We start from the raw sequence: 13,821 nt of genomic DNA, 5'->3' as shown, positions 1-13,821 counted from the left end.
ACACAATATGTTGGGGAAGAGTCAACACAGCTTCTGTTAAGGGAAATCATGCCTCACCAATCTATTAGAATTCTCTGTGGGTGTCAACAAACGTGGATGAGGGTGATCCAGTGGACATAGTGTACTTGGACTTTCAGAAAGCTTTTGACAAGGTCCTCCACCAAAGGCTCTTAAGCAAAGAAAACTGTCATGGGATAAGAGGGTAGATGCGCTCATGGATCGGTAACTGGTTAAAAGATAGACAATAAAGGGTAGGAATAAATCAGGGTGGCCAAACTGAGCCTGAGAAGGAGCCAGAATTTACCAATGTACATTGCCAAAGAGCCACAATAATACGTCAGCCGCCCCCCATCAGCTCCTCCCCGCACCTCCCAATCAGCTGTTTCATGGGGTGCAGGAGACTCCAAGGGAGAGGAGCGAGGGAAGGGCAGGCTCAAGGGAGGAGGCGGGAAGGGGTGGAGTGGAGGCAGAGCCAGGGGTTGAGCAGTGAGCACCCCCTGACGCATTGGAAAGTTGGCGCCTGTAGCTCCAGCCCCGGAGTCGGTGCCTAGACAAGGAGCCGCCTGTGGCTCCGGAGCCCCCGGTTGGCCACTCCTGGAATAAATGGTCAGTTTTCACAGTGTAGAAGGATAACTAGGGGGGTCCCCCAAGGAGCCATGCTGGGACTAATACTGTTCAACGTGTTCAGAAATGAGTAAACTGTGAGGTGGCAACGTTTGCAGATGATACAAAATTACTCAAATTGGTTAAGTCCAAAGCTGACTGCGAAGAGTTACAGAGGGACCTCACAGAAGGGCAACAACATGGCAGATGAAATTCAACCTTGATAAATGCAAAGTAATGGACACTGGAAAACATAATCCAACTATACGTACAAAATGATGGGGTCTAAACTAGCTGTTACCACTCAAGAAAGATCTTGAAGTCATTGTGGATAGTTCTCTGAAAACATCTGTTCCATGTGCAGCCAGGAGTGAAAAAAGCTAATGTTAGGAATCGTTAGGAAATGGATAGATAATAAGAAAAAAAATCATATTGCCACTATATAAATCCATGGTATGTCCACACCTTGAATACTGCATGCAGTTTTTGTTGCCCATCTTAAAAAAGATAAATTAGAATTGGAAACGGTACAGAAAAGGGCAACAAAAATGATTAGAGGCATGGAGCAGCCTCTAAGACTGGGACTGTTCATTTTAGAAGAGAGATGACTAAGGGAGGCTGTGATAGAGGTCTATGAAATCATGAGAAAGTGTGGAGAAAGTGAAGAGGGGTTCTTCTATCCTGAGCGTCTAGGACCTTTCCATGTGGGTGAAACTTGAAACCACCCAGAACAGAATCATTTTCCTTATGAAAGACGGGCGTTTCGGCGCTCCCTGAGGGTGCGTCTACACAGCATTTTGGAGCAAGCCCCCCAGCCCAGGTCAATAGACTCAGGCTGATGGGCTCAGACGCGTGCTCTAAAAATAGCTGGATAGTCAGTGCTTGGAACTGAGGCTGGAGCTTGGGCTCGGAAGCCCAGCTGCCTCCCAAGACTTCAGAGCCTGAGCTGCAGCCCAAGCCGTGAGTTCAAAGTGCTGTCTACATGGCTATTTTTAGAGTGCTAGCATGAGCCTGCTCGCCCCTGTCTGTGGACCCCTGGGAAGCTCGCTCCAAAAGGCTGTGTAGACATACCCGCAGCGGTTCCGTCTGGCCCAGGGTCCCACAGCTGGAGGCACAAATTCTGCTCCAAACGCTGCATTTGTGCTAATGACCCAAGTGGTTTGGCTAATCACAGTCCAGGGTGTTCTGATGGGAACTGGAGAGGAGGGGTAACTCCCCACACTTGCTGTTGTGAGACCTGGCCCTGTGTGAATGCCCCCTGTGTACATCTGGCTCTCCTGAGCCCTGCGTGGCAGTCAGCCTCCTTTGGGGGCAGCTCTGTAGCCTAGGGAGGTCAGTGGGAGTTTTCCTGCTGACGTCTCTGAGCTTTGGATCAGATCATTACAACATTGTTCTTGTTTGGCTGCAGGAGACTGGGCACTGCTGGCCTAAACTCACCCCAGTGCTTAGGTGTTCGCTAGGGCACCCCGGCCTTGTTACTGCCTGTGCCTGGTGCTGCTCCTTCCCGCCGCGCGGCGGAATGTAAGGAAAGCACCAGACAAGCGGTGCTGCCTGGGGACGCTGGCTGCTCTTTTCAGGCAGACGTGCTCTGCACTGACCCTGCCTCCGAAGTACAGGGAGAGCTCGGCTCCAGGAGGATTGAAAGCAGCTAGGCAGCAGGAGGGGGAATAGGAGAGACGGAAGAGCTAGGGGCTAGTCTCAAAAGCCGTCCCCAAGGGCAGGGTGCAGGCTGCAAGAGCCGGCACTCAGCACAGGCAAGGAGCGCTTGATTCACTTCCACTGCACAGCCTGACTTCATGGTTTAGTACAGTCCAGTGGTAACCATGGAAACCGTTTTTTCTCTCCACCCCCCACTCCCCCCTTTCCAGATGACTCGGGTGATGAGGAGCCAGCCTCGCAGTCTGACAAGAGTGAGCTGCACAGCACTCTGAAAAGCCTCGCCAGTAAGCTGGAGGATCTAAGCACGTGCAATGACCTTATTGCCAAGCACGGGGCAGCTCTCCAGAGGTCCCTGAGTGAGCTGGAGAACCTGAAGCTGCCTGCCGAGAGCGGGGAGAAGATCAAAGCCGTCAATGAGCGAGCCACCCTCTTCCGGATCACCTCCAATGCGATGATCAATGTAAGTGCTCTGGCGCTTCGGTTCTCTTGGAAATCCTGGCAGTAGCGGGGTGTGGGCAGGGGCTTGGCTTGCCTGCGGCGTGTGGAACTCCTCACCGGTCCCTGCACGCAGTGAATAGCTGTGTGCCAGGTACACTCTGTGCATGAGTGTGCGTCTGCTCCGCTCTTCTGTTCAGAAGAGGACAAGGAGGCATTCGCTCCCTACGGTCTGCTGCTCTCCTTCCCTTTGTCTTCATTCCCGTCCTCCCCAGTACGGGAAGTGTCTTTCTCCCCTCCCTGGCCCCGTTTCCTCTCCGTGCTTTTCACACAGGAGGAGGGAATCGTGTCGGATTAGTGTTGGGATGGGCGCTCCGGGAGCGGTTTGGAGTTTAGTTAAGGCTCAGGTGCCATTTATTCTGGCTGCATAGCAGTTAACAAGCCAAAGAGGATTCAAACTTGACAAGGTACAGCAGAGAGACAAGAAGCCGGGCTGCTTAATGGTCTGTAGTGTAATGTGTTCATGGACCCATTCGCAACGGCTGTGACAGCGGCTGGATAAGCTAAGTCTGCACAAACCACTTACGGGAGAGGCATCTCCCAAATGTGCCAGTGCTCAGCCGCAGGCTCTCTGGCCATTCTGTGGGGAGCAGGTCGCTTGCTACCTGGCTAGCATAGCAGGTCGGGAGCTGATGTACCGTGGGTTCATTCCCACTGCAGATTCAGATCCTCAGCTGGCATCAATCCGCATTGACTTCAGAGGAGCTGCCGGGATCTAGCCCTTAGCATTTAAATGCCAGGACAGTGACCTGGAGCAGAGGTGCCCAAATGCACAGCTGCGGCTTCTCCTTGTTTGTTTACTGCAGGTCATGTCCTCCTAACCAGCCAATCAGTGTTCACACACCCCACCGCACCCTGCGGGACAGTGCAGGGCTCGTATTTTGTGGTTGTCCTGCATGCTGGGGAATTCTCATCGGCTGCCTTCATGGTGAAACATTCTCTGATGGTGGGGATAGGGTGACCAGACAGCAAGTGTGAAAAATCAGGACGGGGGTGAGGAATAATAGGAGCCTATATAAGAAAAAGACCCAAAAATCAGGACTGTCCCTATAAAATCGGGACATCTGGTCACCCTAGGTGGGGGGGGAGGGGTGTGGTTATTTTTTCCTGCGGGGAGGAAGGGACAGAAATTCTATAAAGGAAGCAAAATGTTAACGGTAAAAAGGGGAATAATTGCCAATGAATGAATGCAGCCTGGTGGAGATCCTGATCCTGGAACTGAATTAACGATGCTTGGCGGTGCGTAGCCAGCACCTCTCCCAGGCAGTCAGGGTACTAGGGAATTCCACCTGGTCCAGTGTAAAGAATTAAAGTGTCCACCAGCCACCACAATGAAAGGCTAACCCCTCCTCCCTTCCCCCACTCAACCCACCACCCCAGGAAAAGGCTGGGGAAAGAAGCTTTGCAGTGTCATTCCCCTTCTTCCCAGCAGGGGCACTACACCTGTCCAGCTTTGCTGGGTGCTACCTTCAACCACACCTTACCTTTTCGTGGTGCTCTTGCACCTTAGGAGGTATCTTGACAGTGAGTAATCATTTTTATGGTGTTATCCTGCCCAGCCTATCAGAGGGGCAGTGTGCGCCAGTGGAGAGGACAGCAGGCTTGGAACCAGGAGATCTGGATTTTATATCCTGCTCTGATATTGACCCACTGTATGATCTGGGGCCACTCCGTGCCTCAGTTTCCCCATTGTCAACATGGGGGTAATGACACTGACCCTCCCATGAGATCTGCAGATGAAAAGCACCGTGAGTCAGAGTCTACTACCCTCCCTCACACTGTGTGCCACAGAGCCCTGCACAGCGTCAGGGTGTCGGAATCTGGCCCTGTACAATATAAATTATTACCAAAGAGAAGTACGGAACCAAAACATCTCCTAGCAATAGATGAAGGTAAAGTGCCCATGTGACCATGCTGATTGCTTTAGGTGTGTCAGCTGCCTCGGATACCACCGACTGCGAGGTAGTGTGTGGCCATTGATACCACTGACTGCGAGGCAGAACGTGGCCGTTGATACCACCGACTGCGAGGCGGAGCGTGGCCGTTGATACCACCGACTGCGAGCTATTTTTGATGTGCCTGTGATCCCTGGCAGGTGTAAATGGAGCCACCCTGGCATGGCTCCACCCCTTTGTCTAGGAGAGCTCCCAGGCATGAGTTGTGGGCAGTTGTTCTCGCCTGTGGGGTTCTGCAGGGTCTCGTGCTATCAGCCCCAGTTCAGAGTGCACATGAAGCCATGGGGAGGTTTAATGAGTAGATGTTGGCTGTGGTGGTTTTAGTGTGCTGGCGACGTGCAGTCCTCTCGCTCTCTCCTTGCTGTGCAATGGCTGTCCCGGGGAATGATTTAGGAGATAGCTGGCTGAGCCTCAGTCCAGGAATGACTGAACTGATGTTAGCAGACTGGAAGATGCAATGAGCGGTTGGCAGAGACTCAATGAGCAGCCGCCACTGAGGGATTACCCCTCCCGTTTGTTTCCCTCATTCACAGTTGAGGGTTGTTGTTAGATCCAGGGCTGCTCCTAGATGCTCCAGCAGCGTCTGTGGCCGAGTGCTTTTTTCCTTGTGTGTCTAGTGAAGAGCACATGGCCTTTGTCCACCTGAGATTAACTTGCTGCCACATGCTCTACGTGGGGCTACAACTTGGACCACCTGAGAGCTGATGCTCGGGCAGAATTGGCGGCTGCCTTTGTTAAGCAGAAGTTGATACCATGAGCACGTTATACCAGCGCTCCGGAATCAGCATTAGCTGCCAGTTGGCATCCAGGTGGAGTTTAAGGGGCTAGTTTGGGCTTGCAAAATCCTAAATAATTTGAGCCCAGATTAGTTTAGAGATTCCTTTCCCCTCTTTACTGTGCCCCTTGTTGTCTGTGGGGCGCTGGTTTATATGGGAGAGGTTCTGAATTCTGAAACTTGCTCCCCACTTTGGTCCATTGTTTATTGGCAAAGCATGTCGCAGAGCTCTCTTGCTCGAGCGTTTGGGTCGGAGTGGAGGAGGCTGTTCTTGTGGGAGGTCTGGGTTTTGAGCTTTTAGTCGGGAATACGGCCAGCGTGGGCTACATCGCATTGTACATCATGTATTTGTGGGGTTTATCTGGCTGGGTCTGATCTGATTGTGTGAATGTCCCTAGAGCCATGGAGAGGAATGTCCAACAACCAGAAACAAAATAGATAAAATAGTATTGCCACCCTCTTTCTGTAAGGTTGCTGTACGCTCCTCGGGGAGGTGAGGTGAACTGAGCATGTTCCAGACACACTGGTGTGACAGATTTATGTTACCAATCTGCCTGAGGCATCAGGTGATCAGGCTGAGGCCGCAGGATCTTTAGGGGAGGAGATAACGGAGCACACCAAGTGTCTAAGTTTTAAAGCTTTATTAATAAAATTACAGCGGAGAGTGTTACTCTGAGGAAGGAAGAAAGTGTTAGTGCCCTAAGCCCTGACCCACTTTCATACTCACACCCGCACTACCCCTGGCTGGCCAAGCCTGGGTGTAATGTAAGAAGAAGAGGGGGAGGGATGGACGGGAGTTCTTGTCCTGTGCATGGGTCATCCTGGGTCCGCTGTTAATCTCTGACTTGCTTTGGCTCTTGGGAGGGTTTTTAAGTCCTGGGTTCTTTTGGGGGTGTTTCGTTCAGGGACCTCTGCTCCTGGTGCTCTTTGTACCAGTCCAAACCGGCTTTCTGTGGCCTTCTCAGCTTTCCCAAAACACACCAGCTCCATGGATGCGAGACTTTGTTTTCCCCTTCGCTGTCTCGTTCGTTTTTGCAGTCCCTGCAGTCCTGCTCAGTTCAGTTCTTCTTTTCTCCTGGCTGGCTGGGGTTGGATACGATAGGCTTGTCGAGCACCGTGACCTTCGACTGGGGCCAGCGTCTTATCTCCGGACTGAGCTAGCTGAAGTGTCAAGTTAACCCATTCTCTGCTCTCTTCCTCCCCTTCGACCTTTCGCAACCTGCAAAGGAATCTTCCACTCCACACTCACACCTTTAACCCTTCCCAAAATGCCTTGTGATGCTTGCAAAACCGCGTTGGCAACAGACAGTGCTGACCTGCCTCCCCAGGGGAGCCCCAGAGGGAGAGGGCCTCGGGGGTGTGACACTGGGCCCATGCAGCTCTCCCTTCCTCTAGGGTAAACTGGGAGTGACTCCTCTGCCTTCGATGGTATTTCTTTGGGTTTACACTGGGGTAAAGGAGAGCAGAATTTGGCTCTCTTTGTCCCCATGTTAGTGCTGTGTAAGATGGGAGAGGAAGGCGTGTCAGCAGAAAGACGGCAGCAGCACATGCCAGCTAATTATTTTTTTAGGAGAGGTTAAAATGGTGAACTCAGAGTCTGGAAGTTTTGTGCCCTGGCTGGCTTCCCAATGCTCTCCATCCAGAATTCCCTTCCTCTTGCTCAGGAAGGGGGTCGAATGCCCCAGAAGGGAAGTCCCTTGTCTGGAATATGATACAGTGATGGAGATAGCTACCTGCCTTAAGTACTTATCTGACCCCCACTACGATGGTATTGGCGCTCACAGTCTGTAATGTAGTTATCCTCACAACCCCCCTGCGCAGTACCGAAGGATTACTATCCTCGGAGGCGGGGGGTTGAGACACAGAGAGACTAAGTGACTTGCCCAAGATCCCACACGAAATCTGTGGCAGAGAAAGGACTTGGGCCCAGGTCCTAGGCTATTGACCTAACTAGTGGGTCGTCCTTCCTCTCTTCTCCTCTAATAATTATTAACTATTACATAGCTGTGTTGGTGAGACAATGCAACTGCCTTTGAGCCCAGCTGGGCGTAACCAAGGAGCAGGCTGATGTCAGTGAGTGGGGCTATGAAGAGCGATAAGCAGGAGGCACGGAAAGGCAAGGCGCAGTCTGCTCGGGAGGAGGAGTGGGAGGTGCATAAAAATAAGGAGAAACCAATTAAGAGGCTAATTAGAGGAGCTGCGATGAAAAGCACCATGTTGTGCTGCAGAGACTATTCCAGTGAGCAAAGAAGGAGCCTTTGAATAATTTTGCAAGCACACAGAAGGTAAGGGAGACTCGAGCGTCAGAGGAAACCAGTTTGGGAGCCAAGAAGAGTTTAAAAAGCTGTAGGTGGAGCTGGAAATAGGTTCCTAATGGGGATGGATTGTGCTTCTGTGAAGTTCAGGGGCAGCTAAGCTATCCGTCTGGCTCATGTCTGCGGTTCTTTTTTAGTCAGGCACCATCTGAGCAGATGTTTGAGTGCAAATATATGGGCTGAATTCGGCTTGCCCCAGTTGCTCAGGTACCACATTGAATGCAGTGGTACCACTCAGGAGGGAGGAGAACAGGCCTGAGCCCTGTGTCTGACCAGTCAGTAAGGAATTAATTCCTTTTATTCTTTAAGGGTTAGCTAGAGCCAGCCATCTCCAGGAGCAGCAGGTGCCAGGTGCATGCAGACTGGGGTGGTTTTCAGTAGGCCAGTAGCAAGGTTTGAGAATGCCCAAGGAGCAGACTCTTTAGGTGAAGGGACTTCAGAGAGGTTTGCCAGTAATAGTCCATCTTAAAATGCCACTAAAATCGATTCTTCTCCCCACGCCAGCAGAGCACAGGAGAGGGAAAGCAATTCACGGAGCTCAGAAGCAGAACTGAGCTATGGAAGGGCAGGGTGTTGTGATGCTGACCCATCTCGAAAGGGAGACTCGCTGCAGAGACTGCCGCCCCGAGCCCGGCAGCCTTTCCCAGACTGGATCTGCTGACGCAGAACCTTGGCCCTGGTTTCCTTGCTGAGCTCCACTCTCTCTGGCACTGTGCTGGAGAGAAAGAGCTCGCACACGAAGCTCCTCTGGCTCCTCTTACACCTTCCCTCCTACTGGGCTGAAGCTCCTGCATTCCTTCTCGTCCTCATGCCGTGACCTGGGGAAGGGTGTTAACCTCCAGCCCCTTGGTTCCTGCTTCCAAGCTCACTCGAGTAACAAAACAGGGAGCTGGAGGAGAGAAAGAAAGGAGCCCAGGCTCCTGGGAAGAGCTCCGGTCACTGTTCAGGGGATGCTCACATCAGCGCAAGCACGTCCACCAAAGTGCTCCCAGAGAAGGAAGCTTCTTGGTGCCCCCCCACCCACGCAGCATACACCAGCTACCCCTCGCCCAGTGCCTCTGAACCCCCAGGGGATACTAGGGACGAAATAAAGCCCACTCCTGTTGGTGGGAGCTGTTGGTCCGTATGGTCACGGGAGACCGGCTACCAGCCAGCTTGGCTGTGGGAGGGTTGCACAGAAAGAGCAGATGCTCCAGTGCCAGCAGAATCAGCCAAACAGCAGCTAGGGTCAGAAGCACTAACTGAAGCTCACTAGGTCCCAGAGGCTCTATGAGGAAGGGCCCAAGTCGGGGGTGAGGGGGGGTATTTTAACACCCTGGTATTTGTAGTCCTAGGGTGTTTGGTCTAGGTCCAGTAACTATCCCTCTTCCCAAGTTACTGAGAGCCAGTCCATTGTGTGACCACCTCTGCCTTCCTCCTGCACAGCTCTGAGTGCCCTCGATTCCCACTGGCTGCATTGCCTGTGCAGGGAGCTCAGCTTTTCCCAGGAGACTGCAGCCGCAGAGGGAGTGGAGATCAATCGAAAGTACAATATTTTTATTGTACCAGGCACCGGTCAGGTTTCACCTCTGGGCACAGGGAGCATGGGCCTGCCCAGGAGAGGGCCAGCAGTGGGGAAGCCAATTCCTGATGGTAGGAGCTCTTGCTGAGAAGGAGGCTGAGCTGATTGCTCCTGGAGAAGAGAAGCCCTGGAGCTCAGCTTCTGCTGTTTCATTTTGTTCTTCCTGTTGGGAGCTTTTCTTGTTTCACACAGTTGAAGCTCACAATGAAATGAGCTGTCCCAGGAGTAAATGGCGTAGGGACAAAGGCCAGGAGGAGAGATCCCACTTCACTCAGGGGAGCTCCTTCATGTTTGCGCTGGAGGAGACCAAAACTGTTCTGCTAAAGGGAGGGAACCAAACGAATGTCCAGTCTGAACGGGAAGGAGGGATAGGCAGGGAATAGAGTCCAGCTTTAGGAACCGGTGTATCCACCAGTGGCGTTTGCTATTGGGAGAAAACGCAATGCCACTGAGCTGTGTCATCCTGGCCACAAGAGTCACAGTTTCCATAGAAATCAGGGACATGTGGTCAGTGTGGCCCAGCGTGAGATCTTGTGGGACGTGTCATGCAGGACAACACAGGGGCCCAAGAGCGCAACATGGGTCACTGCCGGTGGCTTCCAAACTCGGCACAAAAAGACAGTTATCAGCCAATGAGGGGATTGACGTGAGGGCAGAGGAAGACCATCCATTGGCCTCGGTCTTCAGGTCAGAAGAACTCTTCGGATGCCATAATTAACTCTTATAGAAGAATGCTCAGAGATGCTGTGTGATGAAACAAGTGTGGATTATCTTGAGTCCAGAGGATCCCAGGGCACTTAGCAGTCTTTGCAAACTGATTTACAAGCTATAAATAGAGGAATCACATCACCTGTTGAAATGCAGCCACTGCAGGGGTAGTATGCAGCAGCCATTTAACAGCACACAGCAACACTATACAGCGTTTAGGATTGAAGTGAAGAAGAATCCTGTAACCAACTGAAATCATAGGGGGGGATTTTAAGTGTGCTCGATACAATTAGTCCAAAAGAAACTTGATCATTATCAACCTGTCCCCTGAAATAACGTCTTCCCTGTCAGAAGGAGCGTCTTTTTTGCCAGAACTCTGTGTTATTCAGGGGCATTCACCCTCCCTGCAGGGTGAGTGATGAGAGGACAGGCAACCCCAACCCACAACAGCCAGATGGAGTGTTGGAATCGGCTGTTAGAAGGTCTAGCTAGTGTCGGGTGTCTGTGAGTGGGGCGGCTGACCCTGATAACCAGCTAACGGATGGGCATGTGCGATGTGCAATTCACTCGTTAGAACAATAACCCGGCAGGATCTGGGCCTGGGCTTTCCTCTCTGACAGCGTTCACGCTGTGCACTGACTGCCTCGCGGTGGCTGCTGTGGGGGAGAAACATTGCCATGGGATTCATGTCAGTAAATCAGATCCTGTCGAGCTGCAGTAACATAATCTGCGGAAAAGAGGGTCTATTCTAATTTGATGGCCATTACCAGCGCCTTTATGTTGTCACTATTCATTGAATTACCATCACCATTTATCTCTATCAGGAGCCCTGGGGCCATGCCTGATCTCAGCTGTGCTGCTTGAACTAAGGTCTGGCTGCACAGGCACCTGCTGTCTCCCGTTCCATGGGGAAGCTCCCTGTCCTGTGTGGGGGAGTTTCCTCTAGTCTCCGTGCACCTACGTGTGATTATGTGTCAGGGTGCGGTGACGTCACACAAATGCCATCACCCAGTGACACAAATGATACAACTCTGCTGTGTGATGGATTTGTTCCCAAGGAAAGGAACTTGCTGAAATGCAGCCACCTTTGGGGTGGGACACAGCAGCCGTTTAACTGCACACAGTTTAGTACTGTGAAGACTCCTGCGGTGCCATACTTCATTCAGCCAGTGGGGTCATTGCTGAGCCCCTTCAAGGCTCCTGGATCCTATTAGTCCGGGAGCAAGAGGGTCTGGCCCGGACTAAAAGCCAAGTCTCCCACATGGCATGCTGAGCCTGAGTGTCAGGCTGTGAGCAAAGCTAGCACCCGGAGCCCTTTATGGCCAGAATTTTCAAACTCGGGTGCCTAAAGTTAGTCCCCTAGCTAAGCAGCCTGATTCCCAGTGGAGCTGAGCCCTGCAGGTGCTCAAACAAGCTGACCACCAGGACAAGTTTAGTGAGGTACTTCCCACTCCTGGGCTGCCAGGGCTTTTCTTGCTTTCCAGTGTGCCCACAGCAGTGGTTCATTCCCACTCACTCACCAGTGGGTTTTGCTGCAGTTAGTGCTGGTTGGCTCTTGGGGAGTGGTTATTACAGTGTCAGCACAGACAGCATTCGTTCCCCGACTGCGCCCTTGGGGTGGGAAGCACAGCTCGCCTTTCTGGGACCCACTGGCACGTGGGTGCATTTAGCGCCACATTCCAGCAAACGGAGCGGCTGTGAGAGGCCGGGGTCTCCGGCAAAGTACGACTGGCTGTCCTACCCGTGCAGTGTAATGCAGCTTTGCTTCCCCACGGCTCCGCTCAGCAGGAAGCAGGAGTATTCCCTGTGAAGCTGTGGTGCTGTCCCTGGTGACACCCAGCCGGCTGTGCTCAGCTCTCTGCTTGTGCCCTGCAGTCCGCATGCCAGTTGTCTTCTCCTCCCTTTGTCCCATACGAGAGCTCACTGATGACCCGGGGTGGAGACGTGTCTCTGGCGGGTTGCTGACACATGGCATTTCGACTCCCTTGGTTTGTCCAGGTTATGCCTGGACCTCTCAGCACTTACTGTTGCCATCAGGGGAAGGGATTTCTGGAGGCACCCCCAGCGTAAACGCGACTCCTGTGCAAACTCGCGGCTTTAACCCATGCACAAGGCCAAGTGAAAACACCAGCCCATCATCATCTGTACAACTATGGAGTTTGCCTGGTGACTTCAACTGGGAACTGCCAGTTCTGTCCATCCTGGGATAAGCACTGGGCTGAGGTTGTTTGAAAGTAAATGAGGCACAACCCTGTATCTGGCTGAGCTGTGCTTGTCACAGAGGGGTCAGAAAGTTGGATCTAGGCACTTCCCCACTCCCTGAGCACTGCGGCTGGCCAGGGGCTTCTCCAAATTATGGCCGCTGGAGTGGCCTGGTTGGGGGTGCACTGCTGGCCTGGAATCACCACACCCTCGCCACTCCCTATACTAGGGTACAGGAGTCAGCTGTGCTGGCTGCACACCGGGGTGTGGGGGGGGAGGGTTCCCTTTTGTCAGGGAAATCCTCAACTGCCCCCTTAGGGCAGCCCTGCAGCTGCTTTCCATGGGGGAGTGGGGCTCATCGCTGGAGGAGGGCCCAGGATCTAGCTGTCAGAGAGAGCGAGTGAATGGAGAAAGACAGCAGGGCTGCACAGATTGTTTGTATTGAATCATCTGGGATTAAGACCATCCTTCCTCTGGCCCCTTCAAGTTCAACCTCTGCTGAGACCTCCCCACCCATTGCAGCGGCTGTGATGGGGTCATGGGGTGGGGGTAGCAGGGGAATGGAGCATTTCCCAAGGGGGAGGTGGTGGTATCCCCTCTGCCCCCTTTGCTGGGATCTGCAGGTGTGGGCCCCTCTGTGCATGTGCAGAGGGCAACTGAAATGAGGAAATGTTGTGTAAATTCATTGTTACTTTACTAAGAAGCTAACCCTCCTGCTAGAGGGATTAATCTGTAATCCTAAACCCATGTCAATAGGGGACCAGAATCTGCTCTTGGTCAATCTGGAGTAACTGCATTGAAACTAACAGAGTTTCTCTGGGTTGCCACTGGTGTAGCTGAGATCACGTTCTGGCCCAGGGACTTTTTAATGACTTGTTTTAGTGACGCACAAACCACTGTAGGTGTCTGGATGTCTGATTTAAATGCTACGTCCGGCTAATAAGGCAGCAGAGTGTGATCACATAGACTCCAGCACTTTGCAGTGCTTTTTAAATGGTCTGTGCTCTCGTTGCCAGGGCTTCCTCAGCCACCGTTAGTAATTCTTAGGCCTAGTCTACACCTAACATTTAGATCAACCTAACTCTGTTGCTCAGGGCCATGAAAAATCTCACACCCGTGCAAAGGATTCCCTGTGTCAGTGGTTCTGAACCCGGGGCACACATACCCCTGGGGAAAGCAGAGGCCTTCCAGGGGGTACATAAACTCATCTCGATACTTGCCTCGTTTTACAACAGGCTACATAAAAAGCACCAGCCAAGTCCGTACAAACTACAATTTCCTTCAGACAATGACTTGTTTATCCTGTTCTGTAAACTATATACTGAAATGTAAATACAGTATTTATATTCCATGGTAAAAATGAGAAAGCTAGCAATTGTTCAGTAACAATGTGCTGTGACACGGGTGTATTTGTAGGTCTGACGTTGTAAGTAAGTACTTTTCAGGTGAGGTGAAACGTGGGGTACACAAGACAGATCAGAGCCCTGAAAGGGGTCCAGCAGTCTGGCAGGTTGAGAGCCGCTGTCCTACGTCAGTGGAAAAAGCCCT

The 13,821-nt window shown here is 52.2% G+C and overlaps 1 protein-coding gene across 5 annotated transcripts in view; it reads left to right on the top strand.

The window, feature by feature from the left end:
* The window catches only part of LOC120386069 (oxysterol-binding protein 2-like), a 354,730-nt gene that overhangs the window by 223,484 nt on the left and 117,425 nt on the right, over positions 1-13,821 (top strand). For all 5 annotated transcript variants that reach the window (XM_039504882.1, XM_039504883.1, XM_039504886.1 and 2 more), the window contains one exon: positions 2,472-2,722. In XM_039504882.1, coding sequence (XP_039360816.1) covers positions 2,472-2,722 — 251 coding nt within the window. The remainder of the gene's footprint in view (positions 1-2,471; positions 2,723-13,821) is intronic.

This window comes from Mauremys reevesii, linkage group 18 (assembly GCF_016161935.1).
Source record: "Mauremys reevesii isolate NIE-2019 linkage group 18, ASM1616193v1, whole genome shotgun sequence".
Taxonomy (NCBI): Eukaryota; Metazoa; Chordata; order Testudines; family Geoemydidae; genus Mauremys; species Mauremys reevesii.
Note: the sequence above shows the minus strand (reverse complement) of the source record. Positions and strands in the feature narration are given on the sequence as shown.